General features: G+C 40.7%; 1 protein-coding gene and 1 pseudogene across 2 annotated transcripts in view; one reads left to right on the forward strand and one right to left on the reverse strand.

Moving 5' to 3' along the window:
• MINDY3 (MINDY lysine 48 deubiquitinase 3) overlaps positions 1 to 13,700 on the reverse strand; it is a 118,707-nt gene extending 105,007 nt beyond the window's left edge. Inside the window, exon 1 of the mRNA XM_079768453.1 lies at positions 13,385 to 13,700. Coding sequence (XP_079624579.1) covers positions 13,385 to 13,478 — 94 coding nt within the window. The 5' untranslated portion in view covers positions 13,479 to 13,700. The remainder of the gene's footprint in view (positions 1 to 13,384) is intronic.
• On the forward strand, positions 9,374 to 13,402 carry LOC307098049 (protein CEBPZOS-like; annotated as a pseudogene). Its single transcript has one exon. The product of its transcript is annotated as a protein CEBPZOS-like (transcript).
• Positions 13,701 to 14,029: the final 329 nt, after the last annotated feature.

Here is a 14,029-nt window from a genome sequence, read left to right on the forward strand (position 1 = left end):
TCGGGGGACATCCCTCTCACAATCCAGGACCGCTAGCTCCTAACCACTCATCTGCCTGCCTGCCTGATTGCCCCTAACCGCTTTTGCCTGACAGCCTGATCACCCCCTAACCGCTCCCCTGCAAGCCTGATTGACGCCTAACTGTTCCCCTGCCGGCCTGATGGCCCCCAATTGCCCTCCCCTACCACTGATGGCTCCCAACTGCCCTCCCCTGCTGGCCCGATGGCCCCCAACTGCCCTCCCCTGCTGTCCTGATGGCCCCCAACTGCCCTCCCCTGCCGGCCTGATCACCCACAACTGCCCTCCCCTGCAGGCCTGATCGCCTACAACTGCCCTCCCCTGCCAACCTGATTGCCCACAACTGCACTCCCCTGCCGTGACCTGCCTCTTCTGCCGGGCCCCACCTCTGCTGTGCATGCAGCCATCTTGTGACGACATTAGGGAGTGATGCGTGAGGGCATGACGACCACCTAGGCCAGTGATGGGCAACCTTTTGTGCTTGGTGTGTCAAACTTCGCCAAAAAACTGAGCATGACTCGGGTAGTGTGTCACTTTGAGGAAAAAACATTATTTCGCAAATGTTTCATCCTCAGGAGCAGCAAATGTTTCATCCTCGGCATGCGGCCGCTGATCAGCGGCTGCGTGTCATCAGAAATGGCTACGCTTGCCTAACCGGTTTGGCTCGGTGGATAGAGCATCGGCCTGCGGACTGAAGGGTCCCGGGTTCGATTCCGGTCAAGGGCATGTACCTTGGTTGCGGGCACATCTCCAGTGGGGGGTGTGCAGGAGGCAGCTGATCAATGTTTCTCTCTCGCCGTTTCTGGCTCTCTATCCCTCTCTCTTCCTCTCTGTAAAAAAATCAATAAAATAAATTAAAAAAAAAAAAAAAAGAAATGGCTACGCTTGTCAGTGCTGACGCGAGTGTCATAGGTTCGCCATCACTGACCTAGGCTATTATTAGTATAGAGATAGTTCATGTAATCTTATTGGTCACTTTGCATAATAAGGTTACATCTGATTGGTTAATTCTTGGTATGATACCAGAAATCTTTATATTCAAGTATAGACACTTGATATTTTTAAATATCACTTTGGAACAAAAAAGGGTAGGTAATTACTATTTTGATTTTTGTAAAATTACACCTTTTTTTGTCAAATGGGCAAAAATGTATTTTTTGGTGTGCTACAGAATTTTAGTAATGAGTTTATGTGTGCCATGTGATGAAAAAGGTTAAAAATTGTTGATGTAGAGGATCCCATCCCAACCTACTTCCTCTCTCTTTACCTTTTAGTCTCTTTCAAACAGTATTTATATGTGTATCATATATTTAAGAACAAAAACACCTTCAGATCCACCAAAAACTCCTTGGAATTTGCCCAAAGGAGATGAAAACGTATGTCCACAACAAAAACCTGCAAACAGATGTTTATAACAACTATATTTATAATTGCCAAAACTTGGAAGCAGCAAAGATATCTTTCAGTAGGTGAATGGATAAATTGTGGTACATCCAGACAATAGATATTATTCAGTTAAAAGGAAACAAGCTTGCAAGCTATGAAAAGATATGAAGAAACCTTAAATGCATATTATTAAGTAAAAGAAACCAAAGTGAAAAGGCTACATACAGTGTATAATTCCAACTAAACTATGGAGACAGTAAAAAGATCTGTGGTTGCCAGTGGGTAGGAGAAGGGAGAGATGTGAGATGAATACTAGTAGATAAAGCACAGAGGATTTTTAAGCCATTGAAAATACTATTGTTGTAGGCAATTAGACAGACTTGAGCAGAGCAAAGACCATGGGTCAGGTGCCCAGCAAAGGGCAATCAATTGTAGGGTGGGACCTTGCCCCCAGTGACTTTTCCTCCCCTAGCATATTGCTGGTCAAGCAGTTTGGACCCCCTGACCTTTCCTACCTAGAGATAACATCTATGCCTCAGTTTCAACAAAATCAGCCTCGGGACCAACAGCACTGAATAAGGACCACCTGCCCTGTTGCGGACCAATCAATCAGTGGAGACCACAACCCTGAAAGGACACACCTAGAAAACTGCTGAGTATTATATTGAGATCTTCTCCTGGGACCCCCCCTAAAATCTCTACCCTTAAACCACTTAGGATGGAGGACCCAGTGTGCTCTCTCTCCAGGGAACACTCCTGCACCTTTCCCTTTTCCTTCCCCCTCCTCGTCCTTGACCCAGGCACATTACCATTGGCTTCCGCACTCCCAAGCTCCAAGGCTCCTTCCTTGACCTCTAACTTGTTTCCTAAGCCCACTTCTTCTAGGAGTTACTCTTTCTACCTCTGTAATTTACCCAATAAATGTTCTCTTACAGTTTGGGTCTGGACTCTGAATTCTTTCCTAGCCAGAGCACAAGTACTGAGGTTGCTAAACCCAGGTTTGGTCTGACCCCACTGGTATTATACCTGGTGCTGTTCCCACCGCCTACAAAACTATAATACCACAATGTTGGCATGTCATTTACATTTGTCAAGACCCATAGAATATACAACACCAAGAGTGAACCCTAATGTAAAGTATGGACTTTGGATGATAATGATGTATCAATATAGCTTTATCAATTGTAACAAAGGTACCTACCCCTCTAGTAGAGGATATTGATAATAGGGATGGCTATGCATACTATTGTAGGAGCAGGCGATATATGGGAAATCTATGTACCTTCCCCACAATTTTGCTGTGAACCTAAAACTGCTCTAAAAAAGTAAAGTTTTAACTTAAAAACTCATTTGAACATAAAAAAAATAAGACATTTCACCAAAAATTCTAATCACCACTCACTCTATCAAAGCCCACTTAGTTGTCTATATGCACTGTCTAAATTTTCTCATCTCACAATTTACTTAATCCACAATAATCTGGTTTTCAATCTGTGGCTACTCAAACTCATTTTCACTGTTAGGTCTGATCAAATAATCAAATTGATACTCCCTCCCCTCAGAAACTGACCAATAAAAGCTATTTCTTCAGGGCTTTTCTTTTTTAATCTCCCAGAAAGTTATCAGAAGTGTTGACCACTGACTTCTTTTTTTTTTTTTTAATCTCAGATGTCTTTTAGGCTTCACCTTAAGATAAGATCCTCTTAGTTCAAGTCTCCAAAACACACCTTGTGTCTGTCCACTTCTATCGCATCTCTAGTCTACCTTCGGGTTCAAACCACCATCATCTCTTTGTCACCTAGAATACTGTGAAGAATTCCCAACCAGATCTCTCCATTCCACCCCACTCCCACCCCCACTCCCAACAAGGGTTCACCATAGTTACCAGAGGAATTATTTTAGAAATGGAAATGTGATTTTGTCACAGCCTGCTTAAAATATTTCAATGGTTTCTCACTGCAATTAACATAAATGCAAACTCCTTTTTATGACCTAAAGACAATGTATGATCTATCAATCCAACCTTCCCTTAGTTCACTCTTACTTTCATCATCTACAGAGACATTAGGCCCTTAGAACATTCCAAGGTCTTTACCTGGGGCCTTGATGTTTGCTGTTCCCTCTGCATGAAATATTCTTTCTCCTTCTCTCTTCATACAGCTGAATCCTTCTCATTCTCAAGGACTCAATTTAGGTATTAACACCTCAGATATATATTCTCTGACAAACCTATCTAAGTAGATCTCTCTTACCATCCCAGCACAACCAGTACTTACTACACATATTAATTGCACTGTTACTTGTTTATTAAATTTCTTGCCTTACAGGTAGCTTGCCTGTTCCACTGACCACTGTTTTCCTACTATGTCATATAGTTAATGCTCAGTAAATTCTTGTTGAAGTTTTGGGAGTGAAGATAATGGGAGTTTGTTTCTAGGCATGTTAAGTCTCAAAAATATAAGACAACCATTTGGCAACATTCAGAATGAATGGGAATTACAGGTCTGGATCTTGGGGTAGGGAGTTAGGATTAAAGATAGAAACTTGAAACATCAACTTGACAGTTAAAGTGAATGAGAACAGGAAGAACTAAGATAATGAAGTTAAGAACCAAAAGTGAGCAGAGTGTGAGTCAGCAAATGAGATTGACAATGATTAGAAGGGTAAGAGAAAAATACATTGAGGTCCTAGAAGGGAAAAATCAGGAAGCAAAGACTAGTCAATCATTACAAATGCTGCTGAGTTGAGTTAAAACATAAATTAAAAAACTGAGTTAAGCATGTCACTGGGAATACTAAAAAATAAATTTAGAGCACTGGGGAGAGTAGCCCTATTTTAAAGGATTATGGTGTGATTCAGACTATAAGGAGAAACAGTAAATGCAAACTACTTGTTAAACAAGTAAAGGGGGAAAGGATGACTGTGAAGGGTAGCTGGATAAAGAATTATTATTTTTATAAACTAAAGGGCATGAGTTTTTTTTTTAAATGAAAAGAATGATTATGTGGGAAAGAAGAAGTTTAAGGATTCTAAGTCCTGAAAGAGCTGAGAAAGTGGTGTGGTGGTGCTAGCTGTGGATAAAGTATGGTCTATAGAGCTCTGGAAGTCAAAGACCCTTTCGGCTGATCTGCTAGAGGTTAACATCATTTTCATGGCAATACCAATACATTCCTTGCCCTTTTCATTCACAGTCATGGTGCAAAAGCAATACTGGGTTAAAGTGCTGATGCCTTAAACACACATCAAGGCAGTGACACTGAGCTATACCAGCAGTCATTGCTCTAATAAACACTACTATAAGCTCTCAAACAGAGATAGCTAATTTAAGAATGTCCTTACTGATGCAGTAAAAACTACTAATTTTATTAAATCTTGACCATGAATACAATGCCCATTTAAAAAATATTCTGTGTGACAAAATGAAACTACCCATAAAGCCCTTTTGCTATATACTAAGGTATTATGGTTGATAGCTGTCTCAAAGAAAAGCTCCTGAACAATTGTTTGAACTGCAAGCTGATCTGATTTATTATGGAGCCCTATTTTTACTTTGAGGTGCTACTGACAAACTACGATTATTCAGACATGAGTATTTGGCAGACAATTTCTCAGAAATGAACGAAGTAAGCCTGATAATTCAAGGAAAATAACTGATTATTTTTGCCACTGATAACATTTCAAGGTTTCAAACAATAGCTAAAATTCTAAATAACTTGTGTCCACCACTGTCAGCTTCATAGCTTCTCAAAACTCAGATTCTCTAATGAGATCAGTAGTTATAATAAATGTGACCTTTGATATAGTATAATGAAATGTGTTAGCATTTGAAAGCTCTGTATAAACCAATGGACCAATAATTTCCAAATGACTAATGCATGCTGTTAGAAACTAATGTACGGGTAAAAGATCCACTCAAAATACAAGACCAAACAATGGATTTCAATTTAGCAGAGCACAAAAAGTGTACAGATGTGGCTTCAGATTCTGTATTGCAACTAACCTCTAAGAACCTACAACTTATAGTAGTGTAATATCAAAGAATATCCATAATTGTCTGAAAAGGCTATTATAATATCCCTACCTTAGCAACTACATATCTGTATGAGGCTAGATTTTCTGCATGCACTTCAACCAAAACAACATATTGTAACAGACTAAATGGAGAAGCAAGGGGAAGAATCTAGTTTCTTCTGATGAGCTAGACATTAAAGAAATCTGCAAAAATGTAGAACAATGCCACAGGTCTCACTAATTTTTTTTATACTGAAATCCTAAATAATTTTTTAGAGTGTAAAGGGGACCTGAGTTCAAAAAAGTTGACAGCCACTGACCTAGGAGAAGTAACTCTTAGCTGGCTTCTAAGTAAAATATTTAGATAAAGAGATGATACTCATTAAGAGGGGGAGGGGAAGAGGAGAATTTTAATTTTGAAAAACATAAAAGCTAGCAAGTATACAGAACTAAGAGAAACATTGAGGGCTCAGCTAAGGTTTGATTACTACATCTGATTACAATACTCTTGTTGGCCACAATTTTTTTCTAGCAATACATAGTAGCCTGGGAGAAGTAAATGATAGGCTAAATGGAGGACTGGAAAGAGGTAAGGTGGATGGGAAAATTTTAAGGACAAATGAAAAGTAAGGTGCTGGTTTTCATGTGAAGACAACCAAATCTGAGATCCAACTTAGGAAAAAGAGGTGAAGTCAGAGGGCTCCACTATTTGTCTAACTCTTTCCTTACTGGGAATAAGGAAAGAGTCCCTCGTGTTGGGCCTATGTTCAGAAGCAAAATTAGGCTCTGTGAAACTTTCAGGATATGTAAGAAATACAAGTCAGTAATGGGTTTGCATTCTTGCCTTCCATAAAATTACTAATTATGTAATGCAATTTTCAAGAACCATGGGTGGGGCTTATATTTAAACTGTATTACAGTGAGTTGCTTTTGTACTTTAGATATAAAAACCCCATGGAGAAAATTATAGGCAGATCTGCTTTATGCCAACTGTTTAATTACAGTATATATATTTGAGTGTGTTAACTGATAATAAACAAAGGTTATTGGAGCTTAAAATGAAATAAAGTCAGCTAAATATAACTTAAGTATTCTACCCTAAAACAGGACTATGCTAAGTAGGTTTCTCCTTTTACAAGGTTTCACTTGAGTTTGAATTTTTAAGGACATAGTTATTTTTCTTGTCATTTGTTCTCTTATCAAATTATTGCCTAGTTTTAAATGGAATTAACTTATCATAAATGGCTGTTTTTTCTGATTAGATTAGAAATAGCCATCAAAAACTTCTGATCCTAAATATTCCATTTTTTATCCCATTCCACTGTATTACGGACAGAGAAGTCTTTGTCATTTGTCAGTCTTATAACTCACAACTAATTTAAATCTCAGCCATGAACCTCTGAATTTTCGAGTCTTTTATTTTCATACTAGTGGCCTGGTGCATGAAATTCCTGCACTGGGGGGAGGGGGTTGTCCCTCAGCCCGGCCTGCACCCTCTCCAATCTGGGACCCCTCGGGAGATGTCTGACCCGATCCCTCTCACAATCCGGGACTGCTGGCTCCTAACCACTCACCTGCGTGCCTGCCTGATCATCACTAACCACTCTGCCTGCTGGCCTGTTCGCCCCCAACTGCCCCCCCGCCAGCCTGCTTGCCCCCAACTGCCCCCCCTGCCTGCTTGCTCGCCCCCAACTGACCCCCCCTGCCAGCCTGCTTGCCCCTAACTGCCCTCTCTGCCAGCCTGCTTGCCCCCACCTGCCCCCCCACTGGCCTGATCACCCCCAACTGCCCTCCCCTCTTGGCCTGATCACCCCAACTGCCCCCCCTGCCAGCCTGCTTACCCCCAACTGCCCCCCACTGGTCTAATCGCCCCCAACTGCCCCCTACTGCTGACCTACTCACCCCCAACTGGCCCCCGCTGCTGGCCTGATCACCCCCAACTGCCCCCCCTCCTGGCCTGATCACCCCTAACCACCTCTGCCTCGGCCCTGCCACCATAGCTTTGTCCGGAAGGACGTCCATAAGGTCTCCCAGTCTAATTAGCATATTACCCTTTTATTAGTATAGACTAGAGGCCGGGTGCATGAATTTGTGCATGGGTGGGGCCACTTGGCCTGGTCAGTGATCGGGGCTGATTGGGGCTGATCAGAGTGGGCAGCCAGGGAAAAGGACCACAGGAGGTTGGCCAGCTAGCTGGGGAAGGGGGTGAGGGAATGCAGGAGGTTGTTCGGCCGCAGGAGGTTGGCGGTGGGAGTGCACTGACTGCCAGGGGAAGCTCCTGTGTTGAGCATCTGACCCCTGGTGATCAGTGCACGTCATAGCTACCGGCTAGTCATCCGGTCATCCGGTCATAACAGTCACTTAGGCTTTTATATATATAGATGACTTACTATGTAATATACACTATTCAAACCAGTTTGACAATTACTGCCTGTACATTTCTAGTCTCCCATGTACACAAAAGGCCACAGGAAGACGTGTCTTGTCATTACAAGTTACATGATATTGGTTGAGTCACATCTGCACCAGGCCTTAGTTTCCTCATCTATAGAAATGAGGATAACTATATTTGTCCTTTGCTAGCTCTCAGAATTGTTGCAAGGATTAAATAAGATTTTTAAAAACTGTAAATCATAATACAAATATAAGATAGTATGAACTAAAAAACAGATTACATATTCAAAGGACTAAGAAATAAACTATCATATAAAATTACAAACTGAGTTTTAAAAAGTTGGATTTTAGATGAATTATAATTTATGTATGTTGGAGAATGGAAAAAAATCTATATTTTAGAGAAATAAAAGGCTTTCAACAGGAACAAAAATATCTAAAATGATATGATCCACAGTTTTAACTTATCCTCACTTTGGAAGAAAAATTAATGATACTTATGTATCATTTTATTACTTTGATAAAATGTTAAATCACTTTATAATAAGCATCCAACTATATTTTGGAATTTGAATCCAAATGTATTGTTTCCTAAATATATTTTATACTTATATCTTAACTAATCCCTAAGTTTTCCTAAGTTATTTGTTAAATCTCATTTTTTAATATTATGTTACAAAAACTGTCCTTGACTGAAAGTCCAAAATTCTCATTTCAATTAACTAGACCTCCTCCCCCCCCCCCCCCCCCCCGCAAAAAAAAAAAACAACACCATACCACTGAATTGTTATAAATAGCAAAACTGGGTTTCTCCCTTTCTGGCTAATCATTATGTGAAACCATAATAACATTTGGAGAAAGGGGGCTAAAAGGGGGGGGGGATGGTTTTGCAGAGTTTATAATCTAGATCAGGCTGTTTTCATAAATGCAGCGTTGGAACATGGCCACACCCATATTATCTAGGGCTGCTTTTGCTGCAATGGCAGAGATGAGTTAATAAAGACATTCGCCTTGACAGAAAATGTTTACCAAACAATGAACTAGACAATCAATACTAAAAAGAAACAAAGTCCAAACAATAAAAAATTTAAATTTAAAAAAAAAGAAACAAATTCCAATAAGTCAAAATGTTTTCATTTATATGAGATTAATATTTGCTTCTGTTTGATCTAGATGACTTTTATTTTGGTTCAGCTGGGATGTGGTCAATCTGACTACTTCTTACCATCTCCACTACTAGTAACCTGGTCCAACGCCCCTGGATTACCACAACTGTCTCTCATTTGATCTTGTTGTCTCACTCAATCTACTACAGTCTATCCTCAAACACAGCAGTCTGACCAATCCTTTAAAAACTTGTCCCATATGTCTTTCCTTTGCTCTATACCTTTCAATGACCTTTCATTGCATTCTGAATAACAGCCAAAGCTTAAAATGGCCTATAAAGCCTTATATAATTCGGGACATATTATTTCTTGCCTCATCTTTTATTACTATCCCCTTCCCTCATTCCCTCTTCCGCCAAACTAACCTCCTTCCTGTTCCTTGAACAAAAAGCCAGGAATATTCTGTATTAAGTCTTTTATAATGGCCATTCTCCCTGCCCGGAACATTGGGGGGTTTTGTTTGTTTGATTTTTAGTTATCTGCATTACTACTCAGTTACTTAAAGTGTTTGCTCAAATCTCATCTTCAAATGAGGCATATCCAGGCTATACCATTCCATAACTCCCTCTTTCTTTACCTTCTAACTATTATATATACTTAATTTTTGTTATATTGTATTTATTATTTGTCTTCTCTCCCACCCTACTAAATCTAAGCTGCAGAGGCTTGGAATACTTGTAGTTTGTGGGCAGAAGGGAGAGGAGAATAAATGATGCTTATGAATAAGGAGGTACAAAATATATGCTTTTCCTCAACTGAGTAGAAGGAGAGCAGGAAGGAGAGAATAATTTTCCAAGTTAAAAAAAACTTAAAACTCTTAAATTATGTGACTTCTTTCCTTTAAAATAAAAATTGGCAAACTCCCCAAAACCTACTCTTTAAAAAAAAAAAAAAAGGATTTGCAGGAGAGGAGAGAATTATCTGAAACTGCCAAATGATTTTAAAAAACAACCACTATGTGCCACTCTTAAGGCTTGTTGTTTGACATATTATCTAAAAATGCCAAATCGAGACCTTACACACGCACAGCCCCTAGTGCACGCGACTCAGGATGGTCCACACTTTGGAACCACTGGCAAAGAAGATCTTTAGAGGAGTTTTGGTAGCTGAATTTCTGGGCGTATTTGGAGCATATATTTTGTTTAATAAGATGGACACAAGCCATTTTATTAAACAATGAGCAAGAAATTTCCCTTTATCTTGGAAGTTTATTGCAAATCCATTAAATATTCTGGAATGTATGGAGTCAGAGAGCAAGATCAAGAAAAATGGTTGAACAGCAAAAGTTAGGAATTTGGCCACTTATCCAGTTTACCCTATCTTATAGTATCAGGCACAAATAAATTTCCAAAGTTGACATGGATAGATTTTGGAATATTTAAGGCAAAATGTAAATTCTAATTAAGCCAGAGGTTTTATTCTTTGGACTAACTGTGAAGAAATTTATGGAAAGTATGTTTATTATGTTATAAATAAAGTTTTGTTTATACCACTCAAAAAAAAATGCCAAATCAATTAAGACAGGGGGGTGGGGGGCAAGACTTTGTACTATGGAAACTCCTGCAGCTTACTGTTTTAACACATCAAAAGAATTTAACAAGATCTGCCCTAGTTGGATTGCTCAGTTAGTTGGGGTATCCTCCGGTACATCAAAAGTTGTGGGTCCAATTCCTGGTCAGGGCACATACCTAGCTTGTGGGTTCCATCACCAGGTGAGGCACATATACAAGGCAATCGAGTGATATATATATATATATATATATATATATATATATATATATCCCTTCCTCTCTCTCTAAAATCAGTAAAAACATATCCTCAAGTGAGGATTTAAAAAAAACACAATTGAACATGACCAATCAATATAGTTTCATAAATGAAATATCCCTAGGATAATTTTATTAATATTTACTCCAAACTACTGGCACCTATCATTTGTTTCCAACTGACTAATGAGATTATAGTCGACAGTTCAAAGCACAGTTACAGACTGAATTAAAACCAAAGTTAATGTCACTTTATGAATGCAGTAAGGCAGTGTCTCTTGTGCCTAGTCCCATAATCCCCAATGACTGCCACAGCAATTGTTAGCAATGGTTTCTGTCTCTAAGAATGAATAAGTGAATAAAATGGTTAATATAGCAAACCAGTAACAACATCCTTCTGATTCAGAGGTGCAAAATTAAAAACATGTATCTGATTGCCTGAAACCTTGATCAATGTGAGACCTTGAAGAATTACATATACACAATATAACTGCACTCTCTAAAAAGCCAAAAAATAAATAAATCCTTTATTTTGAAATGGTATTGATTGAATGAGTCTTGTTAAGGAACTTATGTTGATTACAAGATGGCAGAGCATTAGAATGTCATTATAAAGTTCTATTTTAAATAATGATTATCCCTCAAAAAAATAATAATTCCTTATAATTGTCAAGTGCCTACCAGAGAGAGATCTTTGGCTTACTCTACAACAGTGATGGCGAACCTATGACACGCGTGTCAGCACTGACACGCGTAGCCATTTCTGATGACACGCGCCGCCTCAGCGGCCGCATGCCAAGAATGAAACATTTGCTGCTCCTGAGGATGAAACATTTGCAAAATAATGTTTTTTCCTCAAAGTGACACACTACCCGAGTTATGCTCAGTTTTTTGGCGAAGTTTGACACACCAAGCTCAAAAGGTTGCCCATCACTGCTCTACAACCAAATACTTTTTAAATTAAGCTACCATTTTCAGAGTATTTACTACATGTCAGGTACTGTGCTAAGCGCCTAATGTATTTACATGTCTTTAATCCTCACAACAACCCTATAAGATTGACACCTCTATTATCTGCATTTTACAGAGAAGAAAAATGAGGCTTAAATAAGTTAAAGAATAATTTAAACCAAGAACTCAAGTGTGCCTATTCCAAAGCCTGCTCTTAACCACTGCAAGAACTGCCTCTCTGAATTCTCCTTGAATCTACATTATAGTAGTAACATAAATGAAGCTGAATATTATCTTTTTCTACACTGTAAATATTTAATTAATGTTGGCTAATTCCAGGAGAAGTAAAGTTTTCTTAATCCTCCACAGTCTTGTGTACTTTACAGCTGTTCACAATTAGAATAAATAAAAGTGGAAAGTATGTTTTCAAAATAAAATTTGCAAATGTGGGTGTCCAACATTTCAGAAAATATTAGTTACATGACTTAACCAAATGTGTAAAAAGAGTCAAACTAATTACACATAAATTCACTCCCATTTCTATCAATTTGTGTGCAACTTTGGCCTGGTCATTTACCCTTCCTTCATGACTCACCTGCAAAACAATAGTGATAGACTAACCTGATGATAATACATTATTATCCTAATTTTACCAGCTGTTAAAAGATAAATATTTGGGAGGCAGGAAAGGTTTACTTATACCTGAATTTCTATTACAGAATACACATTATGAAGTAGGGACAGATTTACTATGCTAAAATTCCTCCAAATACCTAAACAGGTATTCTCTTTAAAAAAAAGTTTTAATAATAATAGTAATAAATAGCTATTATTTATTGGCCTGTTTTACATGCACACCTACATTACTGATACCTTACTAACAAACGACTATGCTCTTAACCTCACTTAACTTCGCCCGTCTTATCTTAAGTCACCTTAAGTCATGCGTCGGTTGTGTTTTAGTAATAAAACTTAAGAATTCGGTATACAGTGCCTAGTGAAGGGCCTGGCACAGTGCAAAAATTTAATAAATGTGATTATTTCAGTATTATTCATATTACCAATAAAACTTCTTATATAACTCAAAATCTTGACTGGGTAATTAGACTGCCACAGGAAATGCTATGATTGATTCAACACCTTTTAACTGTAACAGATACTAAACCATCTCAAAACCGGAGATACTCTGGGTGAAGAAAACACTTTGTAGCAAGCAACACTGTATTTATGTGGTGAGAACCATGCCTCGCCACATAATTGAAACACAAACAACAAAATTGCTTTGGGGATTAGCCATTTTACCCTGCAGTGGACTGCCCTCCCTTTAAAACCAGACCAAACGCCAATAGCATAAAGCCCCGTTAGGTGCCCAGGATTCAGGCGACCCCAGCACTTCTCGGGAAACTGACGCCCGGGCACAAGGCGCGCCTCGGTGTCACCGCAGCCCACCAGCCACCCTTTTTCCTCGCCAGCCGACGGGCAGTCCAGGGAGCGGCTGAGAGGCGCTCCGGCCTCTAATGGAACCATTCTCCTACTCAGCCTCTCCCTCCTAGGCCGGCAGGGCGTTTCTGGAAAGTCCAGTTTCTGAGCGGGGCGTGGGAACTGGGACAGAGTGCGGGGCGCGCGAGGAGCGTCGGGGCCGGACCCAGAGCCAAGGAGGCGGCGCTGGAAGGGAGAGCCCAGCCCGGGTACCTTGCGTCCAGCGGCAGAAGATGGTGTCAGACAGACCGGGGCTGCTCTTGGTGCCCCACACCAGCTCCACCAGCTCTTTAGTCTGTTCGGACATGACGGGGTACCGGCGAACGGGTCTTCGCTTTCAGGACTCCCGCCCCGGAACATGGGGAAGGGGCGGCTCCGGAGACAGGAGTGGCGGGACGGCGGAGCCAAAGCCGCGGGCAGCTCGGGCGCGAGGCAGGCGAGAGGAGAAAGAGCTGCATACAGGCACTGCGCCTGTCAAGACCACTCCGGCGGCAGCTAAGTTTCCCGTACCGGAAGTGCCGGACCACCCACTTCCGGCTCCTCTTTCGCGACCGCCCCCACCACACCCAGGAACCCGGGAGTCACCTCCCCGGAAGCGGAAGTGGGCGTGGGAAGAGGTGCGGACCTCTGTGGAAGCCGCTGGTCATCCCTGAGCTCAGAGCCCTGCCCGAAATGTTTTTATTTTACGGGGGGGAAGGGAGAGAGAGACAGGGACGTCGCTGTAAGAGACAAACAAGGATTGGTGGCCTCCTCACGCACCCGACCCGGATGAACCCGCAACCTGGGTATGTGCCCCGCCGGGAACGGAGCCCGCCACCTTTTGGTGTAAAAGGACGCTCCGACAGGCTGAGCCACACC

This window comes from Cnephaeus nilssonii (genome assembly GCF_951640355.1).
Source record: "Cnephaeus nilssonii genome assembly, chromosome: 4".
Taxonomy (NCBI): Eukaryota; Metazoa; Chordata; class Mammalia; order Chiroptera; family Vespertilionidae; genus Cnephaeus; species Cnephaeus nilssonii.